Source organism: Neoarius graeffei, chromosome 3 (genome assembly GCF_027579695.1).
Source record: "Neoarius graeffei isolate fNeoGra1 chromosome 3, fNeoGra1.pri, whole genome shotgun sequence".
Classification (NCBI taxonomy): Eukaryota; Metazoa; Chordata; class Actinopteri; order Siluriformes; family Ariidae; genus Neoarius; species Neoarius graeffei.
In genome coordinates, this window is record NC_083571.1 from 54953244 (window position 1) to 54975176 (window position 21933).

Below are 21933 nucleotides of genomic sequence, written 5' to 3' on the forward strand. Positions count from 1 at the left end.
CTCAGGCCAGGCGGCCATCCGGCCTGCAGCCGACTCCCCCCCCCCCCCCGACGGGAGAGGAAGTCCGTCACGACCATCTGCGCCCCCGGCCTGTGGACCACCTTGAAATTAAAGGGTTGGAGCGCCAGATACCAACGGGTGATCCGCGCGCTGGCATCTTTCATGCGGTGGAGCCACTGGAGGAGCGTGTGGTCCGAACAGAGGGTGAAAGGGCACCCCAGCAGGTAGTACTGGAGGGCGAGAACCGCCCACTTGATGGCCAGACACTCTTTCTCTATGGTGCTGTAGCGCCCCTCACGCACCTACAGCTTCCTGCTGATATACAGGACAGGGCGGTCCTCCCCCTCCACCTCCTGGGACAAAACCGCCCCCAGCCCTCTGTCCGACACATCAGTCTGCAACATAAAGGGGAGAGAAAAGTCAGGGGAGTGTAGAAGTGGCCCCCCACACAGTGCAGCCTTTACCTCTGAGAAAGCCCGCTGGCACTGCTCTGTCCACTGGACCGGATCTGGTGCCCCCTTTTTAGTGAGATCAGTCAGCAGGCTGGTGACGTCCGAATAATTAGGTATAAACCTACGATAATAGCCAGCCAGCCCCAGGAACTGTCTCACCCCCTTTTTGGTCTTGGGCCTCGGGCAGGCCGCAATTGCTGCCGTCTTATTAATTTGGGGACGCACCTGCCCGTTGCCCAAGTGGAAGCCCAGGTACCGTACTTCCACCCACCCAATCACACACTTCTTTGAGTTGGCTGTGAGCCCTGCTCGCCTCAGCGACCTAAGGACGGCCCTCAGATGTTCGAGGTGCCGCTGCCAGTCATTGCTATAGATGATTATGTCATCTAAATACGCTGCCGCATACGTGGCGTGAGGGCGGAGGACTCTGTCCATCAGCCGCTGAAACGTCGTGGGCGCCCCAAACAGCCCAAATGGAAGGGTGACGAATTGGTGTAAACCAAACGGTGTGGAAAAGGCCGTTTTTTCTCGGGATAGTGGAATCAAGGGGATCTGCCAATATCCCTTCGTCAAATCCAGTGTCGAATAAAAGTGAGCGGTGCCGAGTCGATCGAGCAACTCATCAATACGAGGCATTGGGTACGCATCGAATTTAGACACCGCGTTGACTTTCCTATAGTCCACACAGAACCAGACCGACCTGTTGGCCTTGGGTACCAAGACCACCGGGCTGCTCCAGTCACTGTGGGACTCCTCGATGATGCCCATTTCGAGCATGGTCTGAAGTTCTTCCCGAACCACCTTTTTTTTGTGTTCGGGCAGCCTGTAAGGGTGGCTACGCACTACCACCCCTGGGGGCGTCTCTATGTGGTGCTCTATGAGGTTAGTGCGACCGGGCAGGGGCAAGAACACATCCGAAAACTCGGTCTGCAACTGGGCGACCTCCGTGAGTTGGGTCGGGGAGAGGTGGTCTCCACAGGGGACCGGAGAGGTACGTGATGCCAATGTTCCTTTTTGAACCTCCGGCCCCAGCTCCGCCTTCTCCGGAACTACCAACACCAATGCCACGGGGACCTCCTCGTTCCAGAGTTTAAGCAGATTGAGGTGGTAAATCTGTAGCACCCCACCCCTGTCCGTTCGCCTCACCTCATAGTCGACATCCCCGACTCGCCGTGTGACCTCAAAGGGTCCTTGCCACTTGGCGATCAATTTGGAGCTCGACGTGGGCAACAGTACGAGTACCTTATCTCCCGGAGTGAACTCTCTAAGGCGCGTACCCTTGTTGTACAGGCGGGCTTGCCGCTCCTGGGCCTGCCGCAAATTCTCCTGAGTAAGGTGGGTGAGCGTGTGGAGTTTTGCGCGCAGGTCCATAACGTACTGAATTTCGTTCTTACTTTGTGAAGGTCCCTCCTCCCAATTTTCCCGCAGCACGTCCAGGATGCCGCGTGGCTTACGCCCATATAATAATTCGAACGGGGAGAACCCCGTGGAGGCTTGGGGGACCTCTCGCACTGAGAACAGCAAGGGTTCGAGCCACTTATCCCAATTACGTGCGTCCTCACTTACGAATTTCTTAATAATATTTTTGAGGGTGCGGTTGAATCGTTCTACTAAACCGTCCGTTTGTGGGTGATACACGCTGGTGCGGATCGGTTTAATCCCCAATAACCCATACAGTTTGCGCAGTGTTCGTGACATAAATGTAGTGCCTTGATCAGTCAGAATCTCTTTCGGGATTCCAACTCGGGAGATGACGCGGAAGAGTGTCTCTGCAATACTGCGTGCTGAGATATTGCGCAGAGGCACGGCTTCCGGGTATCGCGTTGCATAGTCCACCAGAACTAATATAAAGCGGTACTCTCGTGCTGACCGATCTAATGGCCTGACGAGATCCATCCCAATTCTCTCAAACGGGGTCTCGATTAACGGTAGAGGGTGCAAAGGCGCTTTTGGAATGGCTGCTGGGTTTACTAACTGGCATTCGCGGCATGCCGTACACCACCTACGGACATCGCCGCGAATCCCCGGCCAATAGAATCGGGCCATTATTCGGGCTAGTGTTTTATCCTGCCCCAAGTGTCCAGCCATGGGATTAAAGTGAGCTGCCTGGAATACCAATTCCCGGCGGCTTTTCGGAATTAAAAGCTGCATGACTCGCTCTTTAGTTTGAGTGTCCTGCGTCACTCGGTATAATCTATCCTTCATAATCGCGAAGTAGGGGAAGGACGGGGTGGCATTCGGCTGGAGCGTTTGACCATCGATTACTCTCACTTGGTCAAACGCATGCCGCAGAGTCTCGTCTCGCGACTGCTCTAATGGGAAATCCGCGAGGGATTCCCCAATAGAGAGAGGAGGAGCCGGCGGCTCCTCACTCTGACGCGGAGATGACGTAGACGGCTCTGTGACAGCTGCTCCCGCCAAAGTGACACCGGGACCTCCCCCTGTCAAATGGCAGGACCCACTCTCTACTAGGCGTGTCATTAAACCCCGAAATCCCGGCCAATCAGTCCCCAAAATTAACGAGTGGGTAAGGCGAGGATTAACCGCCGCCTTCACTATAAATTTTTCCCCTCTGAAAATAATGTGGACCGACACCAAAGGGTAGCTGTGAACATCCCCATGCACACACAACACCTTCACCCCTTGTGCTCCCCCCAATGCCTCGTTTTGAACCAGGCTTTGGCGAATTGAGGTCTGATTACAACCAGAATCCACTAACACCTGATATGTAGCCCCTTGGATACTCACCGGTATGCGATATGCTCCGGCCCGATCGAGGGCGGCCTCTGGTGCGTCGGGGATCCGAACCACCGCGCCCACTTCCATTGCTGTGCACTGCTGTTGAAGGTGGCCCGGCTCCCCGCAGCGCCAGCAAACCAGCCCGGGCTTTCCCTCTGCACCGGTGATCTGGGGCTCACTCACCTGAGGTGGGGGAGAGACAGACACAGAAGGGAGAAACGGGAGGGCACCGCGGGTGCGGCGGGCCGGCTGGGGTGGTGCCGGCCCCCGCCTCCGCGGTGGGGGAATGGGGCGAGGACGGGACACAGGAGGAGAGGGAGAGAGAGAGAAGAGGAGAGAAGAGACGATGCCTTCTGCTGTCCTGCCTCCGGGACAGCCGCCAGATGATCCTCCACCAGCTCGACTGCCTGATCCAGCGACACCGGGCGGTGGCACTGGACCCACTCCGCGGTTCCGGCTGGTAAGCAGGTGATGAACTGTTCCAGTACCACCTGGTCGACGACTCCCTCGGCGTCGCGATTGTTGGCCCTCAGCCACCGCCAGCAGGCATCCCGGAGCTGCTGGGCGAACGCAAACGGCCGGCCGACTTCCTCCAGTCGCAGCGCGCGGAAGCGCTGGCGCTGTTGCTCCGGTGTGCGCCCCACGCGCTGGAGGACGGCCCGGCGGAGGTCCGCGTAGGCCAGCCGGTGGTCGGCGGGGAGCTGTAGCACGGCCAGCTGTGCCTCTCCCGTGAGCAGGGGGAGGAGGCACGCCGCGCGCTGCTCCATCGGCCACCCCGAGGCTTCGGCGACCTGTTCAAACAACGTGATGAATGCCTCGGGGTCGTCCTGCGGGCCCATCTTGGTGACAATGAGGGGAGACGGGCCCACGGCCGGAGCGCTGGTGGACCCCCCCGACGCGAGGAGATGCCGGAAAGCCTCGCGATCTTCCTGCTGGGCCAGCACCAGGGCTTCGAAGCGCCGCTCCTGCTCCTTTCGGAGCGTGACGAGCACCTGGTGCTGGCTTTGCTGAGCCGTGGCGAGGGCGTGGACCAGATCGGTGAACGGGGAGGATTCCATGGGGCTGCTGGTTTGGTGCTCCACTGTCCCGGGTTTCAGCACCACTGTAGTAATTTCCCTGTGGGTGGGTGGAGCACAGAGGACGGCAGGACAGAGATCAGGTGAAACAAGGCTTTTATTGCCACACTTTTCAGTTTTAGCAATATGTGTCGGACGCACAGAGACACACACATCAGCGTCTCATCCAGGGGTGAGCTCCTTCCGCTCTCGCTCTCCCTCCTGATATAGGGCGCGGTCACTGGGAAGACACACAAACACAGGTTAATTGCTCTCAGGTGTCGTGATTCTGCCACTTACCTTCCCTGACTCCGCCCTCCTGCTCCTGTCACAGACCGGCGCTTGACCACGCCCCCGCTGCCACATACTGTCACCTCACAGCAAGAAGGTTCTGGGTTTGAGTCCTTTCTGTGTGGAGTTTGCATGTTTTCCCCGTGTCTGTGTGGCTTTCCTCCGGGTGCTCCGGTTTCGCCCACAGTCCAAAGACATGTAGTTATAGGCCGTAAGGTGAACCCTGAAAAGTCTTTCAGAAACAAGATTCCGCTCCGACGTCTCCGAACTACATAATATCCAATTCTTAAAAATGGACGTATTATGAAATGATGTCATCAAAAAGTTCTCACCTTGTAATGCTGTCAATTTTTCGCACGAAGGCTTGAAAAAGCGAACTAATGTCATCGGCGCGGAATGATATTTTGGCACCGCGGAATAAGATTTCGCTACAGAACAGGTTCCACGGTTGCTGACGTATCCCATAAACACCCGCGACGTAGCCTATTTCGTAAACAAGAGACCAACATGGCAGCCGCCACAGCCTCGTCTAGCAGCAGTGGAGGAGAGGAAAGTTTGGAAATAACGGCAAAAAGGAGAAAACTTCTTGCACGTAAGCAGTGCTATATGCATATAGCTTCTGTGAAGCACGGAGTGACCCAGGAATTTACCTTCAAATGGTGGAATATGATGACCACAGTATTCTGGTACACATTAAGGACAAAGTGTGGCTCTGGAGGTGCAGTACCACAAGAGCTGCTACCAGCAGTACACCAGATTTCTGAATGAGCCTGCTAGACAAGAGAAGGACAAGTAAGCCATGTACTAACTTCTCATACATGACCATAGAATGCTACTTGCTACTGTTCAATGTGAAGACAATTCGTCACAGCACTGTGTGTGTGTGTGTGTGTGTGTGTGTGTGTGTGTGTGTGTGTGTGTGTGCGCGCATGCATGCGCATGTTTATTTAGGTCAGTGTAGTAGTGGTTGGCAATATCTATCTGCATTTCTTTTCTAAATACTTCAGATAATACATACATTCAATTTAGCATGTAAACATTGCACCTTGTGTAAGTTGTATTTTGTTCCCCTGTACTTGTGTACTGTCAATGAAGTAAACTCTGAAACCTAATCTAAATCTTATGTATATTCTGCTGTATTTTCTGAAGGAATGAGCCAACATATGAAATAAGCTACAAGGCGTTCTGTGAGAGGATCATCCGGCAAAGGCTGATTATCAACCAGGAGGTGCTGAGAATGGCCCATCTGAGAAAGAAGTTCATTGACATGGTGAAGTCAATCGAAGGACTGGCAGATGCTCTTGTGTCTCTGCAGGAGTCTGTTGCACGGACTTGTGCAGGTGTAGCAATTGCTCAAATATGAAGGAGACAGAGGACAAGGAAGACGACCAGTGCCCTGACAGTGATGAGGAGTAGCACCTGACTGAATGTTAGTGTGTTTGTGTGTGTGTGTGTGTGTGTGTGTGTGTCTTCCCCCCCCCCCTTTCTCTTTCACTGACACCTACAGTAGGTCATTGCCTGGATGCTGACCCCTGCCTTTTTGCACCGTGCCACAGGACTTTTTATATATATATATATATATATAAAATGGGCGGCACGGTGGTGTAGTGGTTAGCACTGTCGCCTCACAGCAAGAAGGTCCTGGGTTCGAGCCCCGGGGCCGGCGAGGGCCTTTCTGTGTGGAGTTTGCATGTTCTCCCCGTGTCCGCGTGGGTGTGCTTAGGTTTCCCCCACAGTCCAAAGACATGCAGGTTAGGTTAACTGGTGACTCTAAATTGACCGTGAGTGTGAATGGTTGTCTGTGTCTATGTGTCAGCCCTGTGATGACCTGGCGACTTGTCCAGGGTGTACCCCGCCTTTCACCCGTAGTCAGCTGGGATAGGCTCCGGCTTGCCTGCGACCCTGTAGAAGGATAAAGCGGCTAGAGATAATGAGATGAGATGAGATGAGATGTGTGTATATATCACTGTTTTGTTGTTTACATTTTCTATTAAAGTTTGCAATTTGCCACATAGTTCTGTTGTGGGCGGCACGGTGGTGTAGTGGTTAGCGCTGTCGCCTCACAGCAAGAAGGTCCTGGGTTCGAGCCCCGGGGCCGGCGAGGGCCTTTCTGTGTGGAGTTTGCATGTTCTCCCCGTGTCCGCGTGGGTTTCCTCCGGGTGCTCCGGTTTCCCCCACAGTCCAAAGACATGCAGGTTAGGTTAACTGGTGACTCTAAATTGACCGTAGGTGTGAATGTGAGTGTGAATGGTTGTCTGTGTCTATGTGTCAGCCTTGTGATGACCTGGCGACTTGTCCAGGGTGTACCCCGCCTTTCGCCCATAGTCAGCTGGGATAGGCTCCAGCTTGCCTGCGACCCTGTAGAAGGATAAAGCGGCTAGAGATAATGAGATGAGATGAGATGAGTTCTGTTGTGTGATGTATGATGACTCAGTCTTGCATCTTCTTTGTTGCCGCTGCTGCAGGTGCATAGTGCTGCCTAGTGCGTTTACCTACCTCTACTGTGCCGCTGCATAGGTAGTGAATACTTGAATCCCTACCATTGTGCCTCTGAACTGAGCAATAGAACTGCAATATTATATATAGGTTGTATTATTATTGTGTATTATTATTCCTATGGACTCTTCTCCTTCCTGCACAATTTCTTAAATCTTGATCTGAAATCACACGCATTGCCTATATATTATATATGCCATTTTATGGCTAATCCATGGTGTGTATAGCCCACAATGACGAGTCAATACTCTATTCCATTACTGCCTGTGTAACATTGTAGGTCTGTTTTTCAAGCAAATTGTTTTATAGTTGATCAGTACTTTATAGTTAATAACCTAAGAGAATGAATACATGAATGGTCCTAGTCCTAGACCATTACACCATATTTTGTAGTATAATAATGGTGATAATAAAAATTATTTTTATTCTAATAATATAAACACTTCAATATACCACATGTATGCAATATTGTCTTAGTGATGTATTTAAAGCACTATTTAGGACTTAGAAGACATTTCACCCACTTTGGAGGGCGTTTTGGAGACTTTCTACTAATGTGACTGTAATTACGCAAGCTGTCAGCTGATCTGTGGTCAAAAATAGGCAACGCGATTGGTCCAGACCGGTCACGTGATGTCCCGACACGTCATTTTTAGAGGAAAATAGTTCGCCACGCGATCGCTCGGTGCGAGGAATTGACAGGATTATAAGGTGAGAACTTTTTTCGCCACACTTTCTAGTACTCATTCTTAATTTTAAAATAAATATTTCGTAGTTCAGAGACGTCGGAGCGAGATGAAACGAAAACGGGGTTCACCTTATGGCCTATTAGGTGAACTGGCTGCTCTAAATTGTCCATAGCTGTGTGTGAGTGCACAGAAAGGAACTGGCCACCCTACTGCTGCAGTTCTGGCCAAGTCAAGCAAACATGGTTTGTCTCAAGCCCAGATTGGGTTTGGCTGTGACGACGATGATGATGGGTCACTTTCCATAGGCTTTGAAACAAAATGCATTCAATGACTACCTTTTCCAAAATTCATGAATATCTTTTTATTCGGGCGGCACGGTGGTGTAGTGGTTAGCGCTGTCGCCTCACAGCAAGAAGGTCCTGGGTTCGAGCCCCGGGGCCGGCGAGGGCCTTTCTGTGTGGAGTTTGCATGTTCTCCCCGTGTCCGCGTGGGTTTCCTCCGGGTGCTCCGGTTTCCCCCACAGTCCAAAGACATGCAGGTTAGGTTAACTGGTGACTCGAAATCGACCGTAGGTGTGAATGTGAGTGTGAATGGTTGTCTGTGTCTATGTGTCAGCCCTGTGATGACCTGGCGACTTGTCCAGGGTGTACCCCGCCTTTCGCCCGTAGTCAGCTGGGATAGGCTCCAGCTTGCCTGCGACCCTGTAGAAGGATAAAGCGGCTAGAGATAATGAGATGAGATCTTTTTATTCAAACTACTCCACTTAAAATCCACTATACATAAACCATTGTTTTCACAATTATTAAACTTTTCAACACAGCTCTATTGAATTCTACAGCAATGTGCTGCATTTATCGAACAACTACATCATATTGAATCTTGGAAAATCAAACTATTGCAAAAATAAAAGCCTAGGGTTATGGGTTTTATTTTATAGCAGGTACAGCTGATACCAATTTTAGCTAACAGCCCTCCCAGGTGTGCCATCATTACAAGAAGGAATGTGCTTTAGAACTTCTTAAACTTCCCTAACCAACTCCACCAACTCCTGTACTGAGATTCGTTTTAGGTGGTGTAGGTGTTGCATAGCAGCTACTACACCCTCTCCTCTTCATCACCTGGATCCGGGGACACGCATTGCAAAACAACTGGAGGCGATTTAGATGCAGTGGAATACTAGTTGCTTGATGGTCTGCAAGAGCTTCTCTAAGGTGTCTCTACAAAAGAGAGTGGAACAGCCATGTCATAACTCTGTCCACAAAAAAAGCCATCTATCATGCTGTTGTCATAAGTACCCTGTTATATGGAGCAGAATGCTGGATGACATACCATCGCCATATCCAATAGCTTGAGGCTTTCCAACAGTGCTGTCTAAGAAAGATCCTGAAAACAAGCTGGCAAAACAAAGCATCATATCTTGATGTGCTACATAAAACAAAGCAGCCCTTTGTTGAAAGCGCAATCATGACACGTCAACTGCAGTGAACTGGACATTAATCCAGATGGATGATGAAAGAATTCCCATGCAACTTTTGTATGGTGAACATGGTCATTGGGGACTGTGGTACTGGAAGACCAAGAAAGCGATATAATGATTGTGTTTTAAAAAAAATCTCTTCAGAACCGTCATATGAACCCTTCTATCCTTCTACCCTTGAGCTACATGCTGTAAACCGCAAACTGTGGGAATCTCTGTTAGGAATGGTACATCAAACTTTGAGCAGAACAGATGCTACAAGATTAATCAAGCCCGTCTTCAGAGAAAGGCGCCAGAGTCTGCAGATGAGATGGCATTTAAATGCCAAATCTGTTTTAGCCATGTGCCTCTGCTGCTGGCCTTGCAGCCCACTCCCATGCAAGACCCCTACCACCAACTGTCATCGTCAGACTTGACGTGACATCCATGGATGGATGGATGGATGGATGGATGGATGAAAACTTCCCTAAACATGGCCTAGGAAGAAAACAAGGACAATTAGCAAAAAGATGTGCATGTATGCATGGAGGAAGCCAGAGGAAGCCAAGATCAAGAACAATAGTTTCAGATGAAATGAGGGCTACAGCCATTGATCATGTGGTAAATCACAGTCTATCCACGAGTGAGGCTGTCCTTAGAGTGCATCCAAACCTACCACTTACTAACTGAACAACATTTTCCAGTACGCTTGTAAAATACTGGAAGCAAAGCCTCCAGAAACCTTAGTTGTGTTTTTGTCTTACTGTAGGATTCAGCAGCTGCCTGTTACAGGAGGCAGAGTATTCATAGAACAAGAAACTGCAATTATGAATATGGTAATTGCCAACAATGGCATAAAACTCAGAGAAATTAGACAGTCCGTGCTAGCAGATAATGCCATGTTTGCAAATGTGCAACGAGTACAAGTACAACTGAAAGAATTGCAAAGAAACATCAGATTCGGATGAATCTGAATTGTACTCCATTGCCTTTGAGAGAAACTCAGAGCATGTGTAGGAACTCAGTTAGCAATATGTCCAGGTAAAATGTCTATATACAGTATTACAGTACTGATGTTCCAGTAACCCAAACCAAAAATCAAAGGACACAGAGTAATTTTACAGTTTTTACACTACTCTTGTCATTGACTTAACGTTTGTATTGCTCTAAGGTAATTGTTGCTTTGTCTAATCGCTTTTCTATACTATCAAAGGTAGGAATTTGATTGGAAGATGAGCAAGAGTTGATGTTCTGGACCAGAGAGAGGGGATCAGACATAACTAATGTAGGTGTGCAGCCATTTCAGATGACGGACTCCTATTACACAAACCACTCATAGCGCCATACTACCGTATACACACCAGCTAATCTCCTTTCTGTCTGATCTCTGTGATAGGCTAGTATGAGCTAGGTGGTACAGGTGGGCAAGGAAAACAAAATCTTGATACATACAGTATGTCATTACTGTATTTGGCAGCACTAGTGGTACAGTGGTTAGTACTGTTGCCTCACAGCAAGCAGGTTCTAGGTTCAAACCTGCTGATTGATGTTTGGAGACCATTCTCTGTAGAGAATGTATGTTGTGCCTGTGTGGGTTTTTTCCAGGTGTTCCAGTGTCCACCAACAGTACAAAAATATGCGGATTAGGTCAACTAATGACTCTAACTTGCCTGTGAATGTCAGCCTATGTGTTAGTCCTGTGAGAGACTGGTAACATGTCTAGGGTGTACCCTACCTCTCATGCAATGGCAGCTGGGATTGGCTTTAGCTCACCTGTGACTCTTTATAGGGTAAGTGGTGTAGATGATGGATGGATAGGTTGATGGATATCACTATTTGGGACAATGTGTCATTTCAACACTCTGCAGCCATCACAGGCTTTTCAAGCACAGCAAAGAATGATGTTGCTGTTGCTACTCCTTTCACCTCATTCCCCTTTTCGAATCCTAAAGATGAATTCTTTTCCACATGGAGGTTGAAGGTCTATGACCACCAGCCACATGACCAGATGGCCCTCATGGATGCCATGAGTCCTGGCTGCCTGGACTTCACAAGAGGAAATTTCTGGAGATGGATCTGGCATTCTAAATGTTTTTATTTAGTTAGTTATTTCCCCAGGTGTATGGGCAGAGAAAACATTTTGTGGCCCAATCTGCAGGACTGGATTGATTCACTTAACTGCCCTCTACACATCCAGGAGTGTAACTGTATATCCTGAATATAGTGAATATAGTACAAAGTGTATATAGTTTTGTTAATTGTGTTTATGATTATGCCCCCCTTGAATGTCTCTACCAGTGTATCGACCAAATCAACAACTGGATGTCACAAAATTTTCTTCAGCTGAATACAGATAAAACAGAAGTAATTCTATTTGGGAAAAAAAGATGAAAGACTCAGGATTACCACTATTCTTGACACAAAGGGGATTAAAACAAAAGATATGGTTAAAAATCTTGGTGTTTTCATTGACAGCAAGCTAAACTTTGACAGTCACATGAAAGCAATCACTAAATCGGCATTTTATCACCTAAAAAAGATTTCCAAACTAAGAGGACTTATGTCAAAAAATGATCTGGAAAAACTTATACATGCCTTCATCACTAGTAGGGTTGACTACTGCAATGGCCTTTTCACAGGCCTGCCAAAAAAGACCACTTCAGGTGATTCAAAATGCAGCGGCTAGGGTTCTCACATGAACAAAAAGAACAGAGCACATTACTCCAATTCTAAGGTCCCTTCACTGGCTTCCAGTAAGCTACAGAATTGACTTTAAAGCATTGCTGCTGGTGTACAAATCTCTAAATGGTACAGGGCCCAATTACCTCTCTGATATGTTGCAGCGGCCTAACCCAATCAGATCTACCAGATCGCAGCAGAAAAAAATTTACTGGTAAAACCTGTTGTTAAAATAAAGTGTGGTGAAGCAGCTTTTAGCTACTATGCAATACAGCTATGGAACCAACTGCCAGAGGACATCAAAAATGCCCCTGCTGTTGGCAGCTTCAAATCTAGACTAAAGACCAAGCTGTTTTCAGATGCTTTCTGCTAACTGATAAATATCATCATCTTTACATGTTTTAAACTTTACTTAACTTTTACAGTCTTTGCATGTTTTAAACTTTACTTAACTTTTATTCTATTTTATTCTGCTGTTTTTTACTGAACTTTTACTTCATTTTATTATTTTATTTCTACTATTGTTTAATTCTTATATTATTTTTATTTTTCTCTCTTCTTCCCCTTTATTTTATGTAATTTTATTTTCTTTTGTTTACTGTTTTGCCTTTACCTCTGTAAAACACATTGAACTGCCACTGTGTATGAAATCCGCGATATAAATAAACTTGCCTTGCCTTGTGTTTGGAATTCCAGCACAATTTGCAAAAAAATAAAGCTGAAGGAAGGGTATTTGCTGAATTACTAAACCATTTATTTGACATGTTGTAGGCTACATTACATTCTATGCAGTGGTGGTGGAATTTCTCTCTCACTATTAAATAGTTTCCTATGCAGCAAAGCCAACAATAAAATAATTAAAAGAATAATATATCTTGTAATGACACCGGTATACATCCCCCCCGGTTCTTCTGATATGAGTGACTATTATTTTAGTGAACAACAATCTTGACTAGGCTGAGATATGTATGAAATATTTTGATAGCTGAGGCATCTTTTGGAGGTAAAATTAGCTCCTGTGCCAAGCTGTGCTTGAATTGTGAACTCTGGACTATATTAAGAATTTTGAAAACATGTCTTCAGTATTGAGAAATGTGTGTTAGCAATCATTAAAAAAAAACCTGTCACTTTCCATCAAAAATAATGTTTTGCAATAATTATTATTAACAGTGTAATTAGTATGCAAGTCATTTAAATAGTATGAATCAAAACTATAATTAAAATTTGGGGAAGCAAACAAGATTAGGAATGGTTCAAATATGTATACATGTCTATAAATAAAATGTGTGTGTGTGTTGGTGTTTGTGCCTTTTTTTGGAGAGCGGGTGTGTGGTATGTGAACATAAACATGTTGGTGTGCATCTGTGTACATACAGTAAGTGTGAGTGCATGTTTTGTGTGTAAATCCATCATTGTGTGTGCTTTGGGGAAGTGCACAAGAATGTGTGTTTGGAGTGTGTACGTGTTGAATGCCTTGTGTGTCTGTGAGGTGAGTGTTTGTTTTTGTCAGCTGGTGGGATTGGGAGTGTGGGCATGTGTGATTGGATTCATGTGTCTGTGTGTTAGATTATGAAAATTTGTGGCATGCCAGTGAATGCATTTGTGTGTGTGTGTGTGTGTGTGTGTGTGTGTGTGTGTGTGTGTGTGTGTGTGTGTGTGTGTGTGTGAAGGTGACACCATTGCTCTTTCTCAAGAGACAGGTGAAACCTGCTGTCTTTCTCTCTCACACCTACAGCTGTTCCAGGCCAGAAAATGCCACCTGACACTCAAAAACAACACCTCACTCTACACCAGTTGGGAGCTGCGATGCCATGTGTGTGTGTACGTACCTTCTGTCTTTTGCGCAAAGTGAAGTTCTTCCAGAGCAGAAGTCTAAGCTGCACCAGGAGACCCATTACACAGACTGCTGTGGCGTCACGATGGAAACACAGACTTGTTTCGTCCCCTGAAGAGGGATAGAAGGACAGACAGATGAGGAAGACAGGTTTATGCCCAAATGTTATGGCTAATGTTACGGTTATGTTAACTGAGAAAAATATTTGGTCTTAAAGTCCAAAATCAATGTCATTCCTTATGTTCCAGAATCATCTATTTTCTATTTTAGTGATGAATAATAGCTGATTGAGAAAAGTATATTGTCTAATGATGGTTAAATTGCTGATCTGTGCACTGAGGGAATTGCTAAAAGACTAATCTGTATCTCTGACATATCGGCACTTTTCGCTGTTTACTCTCCCTCTGAAACCATTTGGATTGGATTGTTCCACCATCAGACCCCACCAACAGAGTAATTTACTTCACACCACATTACAGGCATACTAATGACACTGCAGAGATAATCACTTCCTTTTTTCTCTAACACACACACACACACAATTGTGTCAGAGAGAGCAAGCAATATGGTATGTACCCCCTGAGTAGTGCCGGGGTGAATAGTTCTCGCTCAAAGCAAAATTGCTCACTACTGCCAGTTTTTTTTTTTTTTTTTTTTCATTTCATATGCTCTATACACTGTTTGTGTTATTATTATTTACAGCTCCGGCATTGCAAGCCTGTCCTGCTCAGCCAGGTGAAACCTTGGCCAGATGTATGAGCTTTCTGCTTTCTGCAGCACACTGAGTTCTGAACATCCTGAATCTAGTGGTGCATGACGGCATGAGCTTCACCTTACACACAAATACGTATGCTACAGAGTATCAAGCAAATCTGGAAACAATACAAACTTTGTAGGAATAAATCCTTGTTTAATTGCATGAGGAAACAGTCAGTAATGTGTTAATTAACCTTTTCAACCCGAAATGAAAAGCTGAAGTAGGCTGTTTCCATGTGAGAGAGATATTCTGCCATAATTATGAGCCATATTTGAGTTGGCAACTTAGATCTGAAAGTAAACATGCATTTATAATGTGTTCATATGGGAATGTTTATGCATGGAAACTTATGAGTATTCAGAGATGGGTTAAGCACACACACAAGTCAATTTTCTTGGTGCACCATTTTGTATATGCACATCATCTGCATGTAATTCAAGCCTCTGAGGGTGCCAGATTGTTCTTGAGAAGAAGTGTCCTGTTACATCAACACTAGAGTCCAGGACACACCACAGCTTACAGACGTGACCACCATGGACTACAGTTCTCAACAGCCATCACGGAATCTGTCGCATTCATTCTCACCATCGTGCCGATCGCACACACCTGGACTCATTCATTACACACTCACAGTAGATGTGGACTCTAAGATTAGGACCCTAACCTGCATTTTTCACCAGTCATTACCAAGCCATTGCCATTTTGCTGTCATCAGCTGCATCAGACTTCTCACTATGTATTAATGACAGTTAAGTACCTACTACCCGACTGTAACTTTAGTACATTATATGAGTATGTGAGCAGATAGTAAGGACCAATGCCGGGGTGGCCCTATATTTAGCCGGGACCATCCCCGGCCCAAACCATCAATGGTGGCCTGCTTGGAGCATGGGGAAAATAATTTTCACTAATTTTGGTCACTGATCTTATTCTTGCATTAATCATCAATTCAACTGCACTCTGCATTTTCACATGGCAGCCCAGACGCCGACAGCATCGCAGCAGATTAAATAGGCGCTACCAAATAAGGAAATTCTCCCCTCCCCTCTATTGCAGTTGGTTTGGTCCAAGACTCCTCCTCTGTATTGCGGGGAACTTAAACAACATTGGCGCGAAACAGCGCGCGTCAGTGATGGAGGGCAGAAAGAGGCCAGGTGGAACCGAAAGGGCAAAGCTTAAAAAAAGGAAGGAGGTGGCAGCAAAATGTGCCAAATTGACAGATATGTTCTCAAGACCAGCTGGTAGGTTACGAAAGATATGGAGTATGATAACCCTGTTTGTCGATTTTATCAGTCTATGCTAGGCCTATAATGTCTCGATAGTTTGCGATGTCAGTTCAGCTTTTTGATGTCATGTGAAATCTCGCAATTTACACGGTATAGATGTGGTGTATGTCTTAATTCTAAGAAGAACCGGACATTGCTTTACATCCCAGTTATTAACAATTTTAGATGAACAGGTCCCAAATGTGCTGTTGCGCATTATTTCCTCATCCAGCCTATTTCATCTCGCTGTCACACCGTGCATTTCCGCAGGCGTGCGCACATTGTGGTTATGAACACATAGGCCTAGAAGTCATATTTGATGTTAAATAATTGTTGTTAAATATATAACTTAGAAGAGGTGTATGCGTATGACAATATTCTAAGCAGAATCGAACACTTGCTTTAGCCTACATTTCATTTAACCATTTTTGAGTTGCCTAATGCACCCTCACGCTTTATCTGCCGGTTGCTGAGTACCCAGCATTGTTGATTTGCCATTATTTTCGAGGCGTATGCGGCATGTAATGCACAAGCATTGGTTCAAATGCACTCGAGAACCTATATTGTTAAAGTGAAGTGAAGTGAAGTTTACCTGAATTTAAACCAAATAAAAAGCATTGTGAAAGAACAGTTATTTGTTTTATCTTTTTTAATGTACTCAAATTCCTCCTCCATTTCAAAGTGGCCTGAATGTGAATTAAACTCCCGGACTGAAAACAGGGCCCACTCCGGCCCTGGTAAGGACACAATTCAGATGTACTCCACCACCATCTTATCTGTCTTCTGTCCCAGATATTCACTTATGACATATCCACATATGCTGCAAAATTATTCCTACATCAGAAATGTTTAAACAATTCCTGATACATTTTGTACACCACTGCTACAACTGGCTTCACTTCAGGCAGCCATTTTTTTTTTCCCCCAGGGGAATTCTTCTTCTTTGGTCATTTGGATATTCCTGCTGAATTATGGGATAATGTAATGTGGTATGTTTGCATACTATGGATGTAGTAGATCATCCAAGTACCATTTGACTACTATTAAATTCCTAATAGGTATTCAGACACCCAACAAACTGCTTTTTGCATACTAATAATATGGAAGTATGTGTATTTGGATGGAGCCACAGTCTGCTTTTGATCTTGTTCTGTTTTCACATTTCTGCCTTAGCCTTCTCTGGTATCACTGTTTGCTCATCACCTGACCCTTGCCTGTTATTGACTATGATTCGTGACTACATTTTGGATTTATGTGAAGTGTGTTCATTAAAACACTTTGAACTACAATTGCATCTGCCTCCATCATCTGCCTGGTATGTCCAAGATGTGGGTTTGTTGACAGCATCGAGCACACCACTATTAAATGCAAGTGCTTGCTTTTAAGCCTGAAAAAGAATAAAAAATCAGAGATAGAACATGCAGACTACAGAGTGAAATAATGTTTTGTTTGTTTGTTGTTCTTTTGAATGTCAAATGTGCAGTAATGTGGGGAAGCCATAGCCTAAAGGTTAGAGAAGCAGCTGAGGGCTCAAAAAGTCACCAGTTTGATTCCCTCGACTAGCAGGAGTGGCTGAAATGCCCTTGAGCAAGGCACCTAACCCTCAAGTGCTCCCCAGGTGGTTCTGGGTATGTTGTACAGTGGTGCTTGAAAGTTTGTGAACACCTTAGAATTTTCTATATTTCTGCAAAAATATGATCTAAAACATCATCAGATTTTCACACAAGTCCTAAAAGTAGATAAAGAGAACCCACTTAAACAAATGAGACAAAAATATGATACTTGGTCATTTATTTATTGAGGAAAATGATCCACTATTACATATCTGTGAGTGGCAAAAGTATGTGAACCTCTAGGATTAGCAGTTAATTTGAAGGTGAAATTAGAGTCAGGTGTTTTCAATCAATGGGATGACAATCAGGTGTGAGTAGGCACCCTGTTTTATTTAAAGAACAGGGATCTATCAAAGTCTGATCTTCACAACACATGTTTGTGGAAGTGTATCATGGCACGAACAAAGGAGATTTCTGAGGACCTCAGAAAAAGTGTTGTTGATGCACATCAGGCTGGAAAAGGTTACAAAACCATCTCTAAAGAGTTTGGACTCCACCAATCCACAGTCAGACAGATTGTGTACAAATGGAGGAAATTCAAGACCATTGTTACCCTCCCCAGGAGTGGTCGACCAACAAAGATCACTCCAAGAGCAAGGCATGTAATAGTCAGTGAGGTCACAAAGGACCCCAGGGTAACTTCTAAGCAACTGAAGGCCTCTCTCACATTGGCAAATATTAATGTTCATGAGTCCACCATCAGGAGAACACTGAACAACAATGATATGCATGGCAGGGCAGCAAGGAGAAAGCCACTGCTCTCCAAAAAGAACACTGATGCTCGTCTACAGTTTGCTAAAGATCACGTGTACAAGCCAGAAGGCTATTGGAAAAATGTTTTGTGGACGGATGAGACCAAAATATAACTTTTTGGTTTAAATGAGAAGCGTTATGTTTGGAGAAAGGAAAACACTGCATTCCAGCATAAGAACCTTATCCCATCTGTGAAACATGGTGGTGGTAGTATCATGGTTTGGGCCTGTTTTGCTGCATCTGGGCCAGGACGGCTTGCCATCATTGATGGAACAATGAATTCTGAATTATACCAGCAAATTCTAAAGGAAAATGTCAGGATATCTGTCCATGAACTGAATCTCAAGAGAAGGTGGGTCATGCAGCAAGACAATGACCCTAAGCACACAAGTCATTCTACCAAAGAATGGTAAAAGAATAAAGTTAATGTTTTGGAATGGCCAAGTCAAAGTCCTGACCTTAATCCAATCAAAATGTTGTGGAAGGAACTGAAGTGAGCAGTTCATGTGAGGAAACCCACCAACATCCCAGAGTTGAAGCTGTACTATATGGAGGAATGGGCTAAAATTCTTCCAAGCCAGTGTGCAGGACTGATCAACAGTTACCGCAAATGTTGAGTTGCAGTTATTGCTGCACAAGAGGGTCACACCAGATACTGAAAGCAAAGGTTCACAAACTTTTGCCACTCACATAATATATAATATTGGATCATTTTCCTCAATAAATAAATGACCAACTATAATATTTTTGTCTCATTTGTTTAACTGGGTTCTCTTCATCTACTTTTAGGACTTGTGTGAAAATCTGATGATGTTTTAGGTCATATTTATGGAGAAATATAGAAAATTCTAAAGGGTTCACAAACCTTCAAGCACCACTGTACATCACTCTGGATAAGGGCATCTGTTAAATGCCTGTAATCTAATATTGTAGTCCAACATAAAAGCAAAAGAGAATTTTTAAATAAAATTACAAAAAATGGCATAATTAATAATAATAATAATAATAATAATAATAATAATAATACAACCCTGATTCCAAAAAAGTTGGGACAAAGTACAAATCGTAAATAAAAATGGAATGCAATGATGTGGAAATTTCAAAATTCCATATTTTATTCAGAATAGAACATAGATGACATATCAAATGTTTAAACTGAGAAAATGTATCATTTAAAGAGAAAAATTAGGTGATTTTAAATTTCATGACAACAACACATCTCGGGCGGCACGGTGGTGTAGTGGTTAGCGCTGTCGCCTCACAGCAAGAAGGTCCGGGTTCGAGCCCCGTGGCTGGCGAGGGCCTTTCTGTGTGGAGTTTGCATGTTCTCCCCGTATCCGCGTGGGTTTCCTCCGGGTGCTCCGGTTTCCCCCACAGTCCAAAGACATGCAGGTTAGGTTAACTGGTGACTCTAAATTGACCGTGAGTGTGAATGGTTGTCTGTGTCTATGTGTCAGCCCTGTGATGACCTGGCAACTTGTCCAGGGTGTACCCCGCCTTTCGCCCGTAGTCAGCTGGGATAGGCTCCAGCTTGCCTGCGACCCTGTAGAAGGATAAAGCAGCTAGAGATCATGAGATGAGATGAGATGAGATGAGATGAGATGAGACAACACATCTCAAAAAAGTTGGGACAAGGCCATGTTTACCACTGTGAGACATCCCCTTTTCTCTTTACAACAGTCTGTAAACGTCTGGGGACTGAGGAGACAAGTTGCTCAAGTTTAGGGCCCGTTTACACGAGGACGCTGTCGGGTAAAACCGACTAAATATTTTATCGGAAGTGCCTTTCATCTACACAGGGATGGCATTTCCGAGGCTGAAAAACCGAAAAAATTGAAAACGCCTTCCAGAGTGGATAAGTTAAAAACAGCCCTCGTTGCATATCCATCTAAACTACCCAATACGCGAAACTCTGCTCGGATCTGCTCACGTCGGGTACGCGTTTACGTCATACATATGTCATATACTGTACATGCCAGCCCGGGAAGTAAGAAAGTAAGTAAAAAAGTAAGAGCATGTCTGATTACATCGATCCAACGGACCTTCAAGCTGCTCTGGCAGCTTTAATAAACGTCCAGGAGTCCTTCGAACATCTATACCGAATCTGCACATATACCGTTAATGAACAGAGGCAAGTATAGTATGCTCTTACTTTTTTACTTACTTTCTTACTTACCATAGCCAGAGTAGTCAAAGTTTTCGCCGCGCAGATGTGCAGATCAGACAAGACAGAAGACGTTGCGCATGCGTGCAGACATAGCGGAGGTCTTTCACAGCACCACCTAGCCGCCTGGCATGCACATCCAATTGAATTCCACACATTTATGCGTCACCGTATAGACGCAGATTTCCTCCTTGAAAACGGTCGTGTAGACGCGGAAAAAAGTGAGAACGAAAACGGACTTTTGCGTTTTTGTTTCAGACCGTCCCCGTGTAAAGTGGGCCTTAGGGATAGGAATGTTAACCCATTCTTGTCTAATGTAGGATTCTAGTTGCTCAACTGTCTTAGGTCTTTTTTGTTGTATCTTCCGTTTTATGATGCGCCAAATGTTTTCTATGGGTGAAAGAACTGGACTGCAGGCTGGCCAGTTCAGTACCCGGACCCTTCTTCTATGCAGCCATGATGCTGTAATTGATGCAGTATGTGGTTTGGCATTGTCATGTTGGAAAATGCAAGGTCTTCCCTGAAAGAAATGTCGTCTGGATGGGAGCATATGTTGCTCTAGAACCTGGATATACCTTTCAGCACTGATGGTGTCTTTCCAGATGTGTAAGCTGCCCATGCCACACGCACTAATGCAACCCCATACCATCAGAGATGCAGGCTTGTGAACTGAGCGCTGATAACAACTTGGGTCGCCCTTCTCCTCTTTAGCCTGAATGTCACGGCGTCCCTGATTTCCATAAAGAACTTCAAATTTTGATTCGTCTGACCACAGAACAGTCTCCCACTTTGCCACAGTCCATTTTACATGAGCCTTGACCCAGAGAAGACATCTGCGCTTCTGGATCATGTTTAGATACGGCTTCTTCTTTGAACTATAGAGTTTTAGCTGGCAACGGCGGATGGCACAGTGAATTGTGTTCACAGATAATGTTCTCTGGAAATATTCCTGAGCCCATTTTGTGATTTCCAATACAGAAGCATGCCTGTATGTGATGCAGTGCCGTCTAAGGGCCCGAAGATCACGGGCACCCAGTATGGTTTTCCGGCCTTGACCCTTACACACAGAGATTCTTCCAGATTCTCTGAATCTTTTGATGATATTATGCACTGTAGATTATGATATGTTCAAACTCTTTGCAATTTTACACTGTCGAACTCCTTTCTGATATTGTTCCACTATTTGTCGGCGGAGAATTAGGGGGATTGGTGATCCTCTTCCCATCTTTACTTCTGAGAGCCACTGCCACTCCAAGATGCTCTTTTTATACCCAGTCATGTTAATGACCTATTGCCTAATGAGTTGCAATTTGGTCCTCCAGCTGTTCCTTTTTTGTAACTTTTAACTTTTCCAGCCTCTTATTGCCCCTGTCCCAACTTTTTTGAAATGTGTTGCTGTCATGAAATTTCAAATGAGCCAATATTTGGCATGAAATTTCAAAATGTCTCACTTTCGACATTTGATATGTTGTCTATGTTCTATTGTGAATACAATATCAGTTTTTGAGATTTGTAAATTATTGCATTCCATTTTTATTTACAATTTGTACTTTGTCCCAACTTTTTTGGAATCAGGGTTGTAATAATAATAATAATAATAATAATATCTGATTGAGAAAATGGAAAGCATTCAAATAAACTTCTAACAGGAGTCTGGTATGTTGTATTTTGTCGATATATTGCCACATGC

The 21933-nt window shown here is 45.2% G+C and overlaps 1 protein-coding gene across 1 annotated transcript in view; it reads right to left on the reverse strand.

Moving 5' to 3' along the window:
• Positions 1–13752, reverse strand: part of LOC132882575 (phospholipid-transporting ATPase ABCA1-like) — a 340951-nt gene extending 327199 nt beyond the window's left edge. Inside the window, exon 1 of the mRNA XM_060915668.1 lies at positions 13687–13752. Within this exon, the coding sequence (XP_060771651.1) occupies positions 13687–13752 (66 nt within the window). The remainder of the gene's footprint in view (positions 1–13686) is intronic.
• Between the last annotated feature and the right edge of the window lie 8181 nt (positions 13753–21933).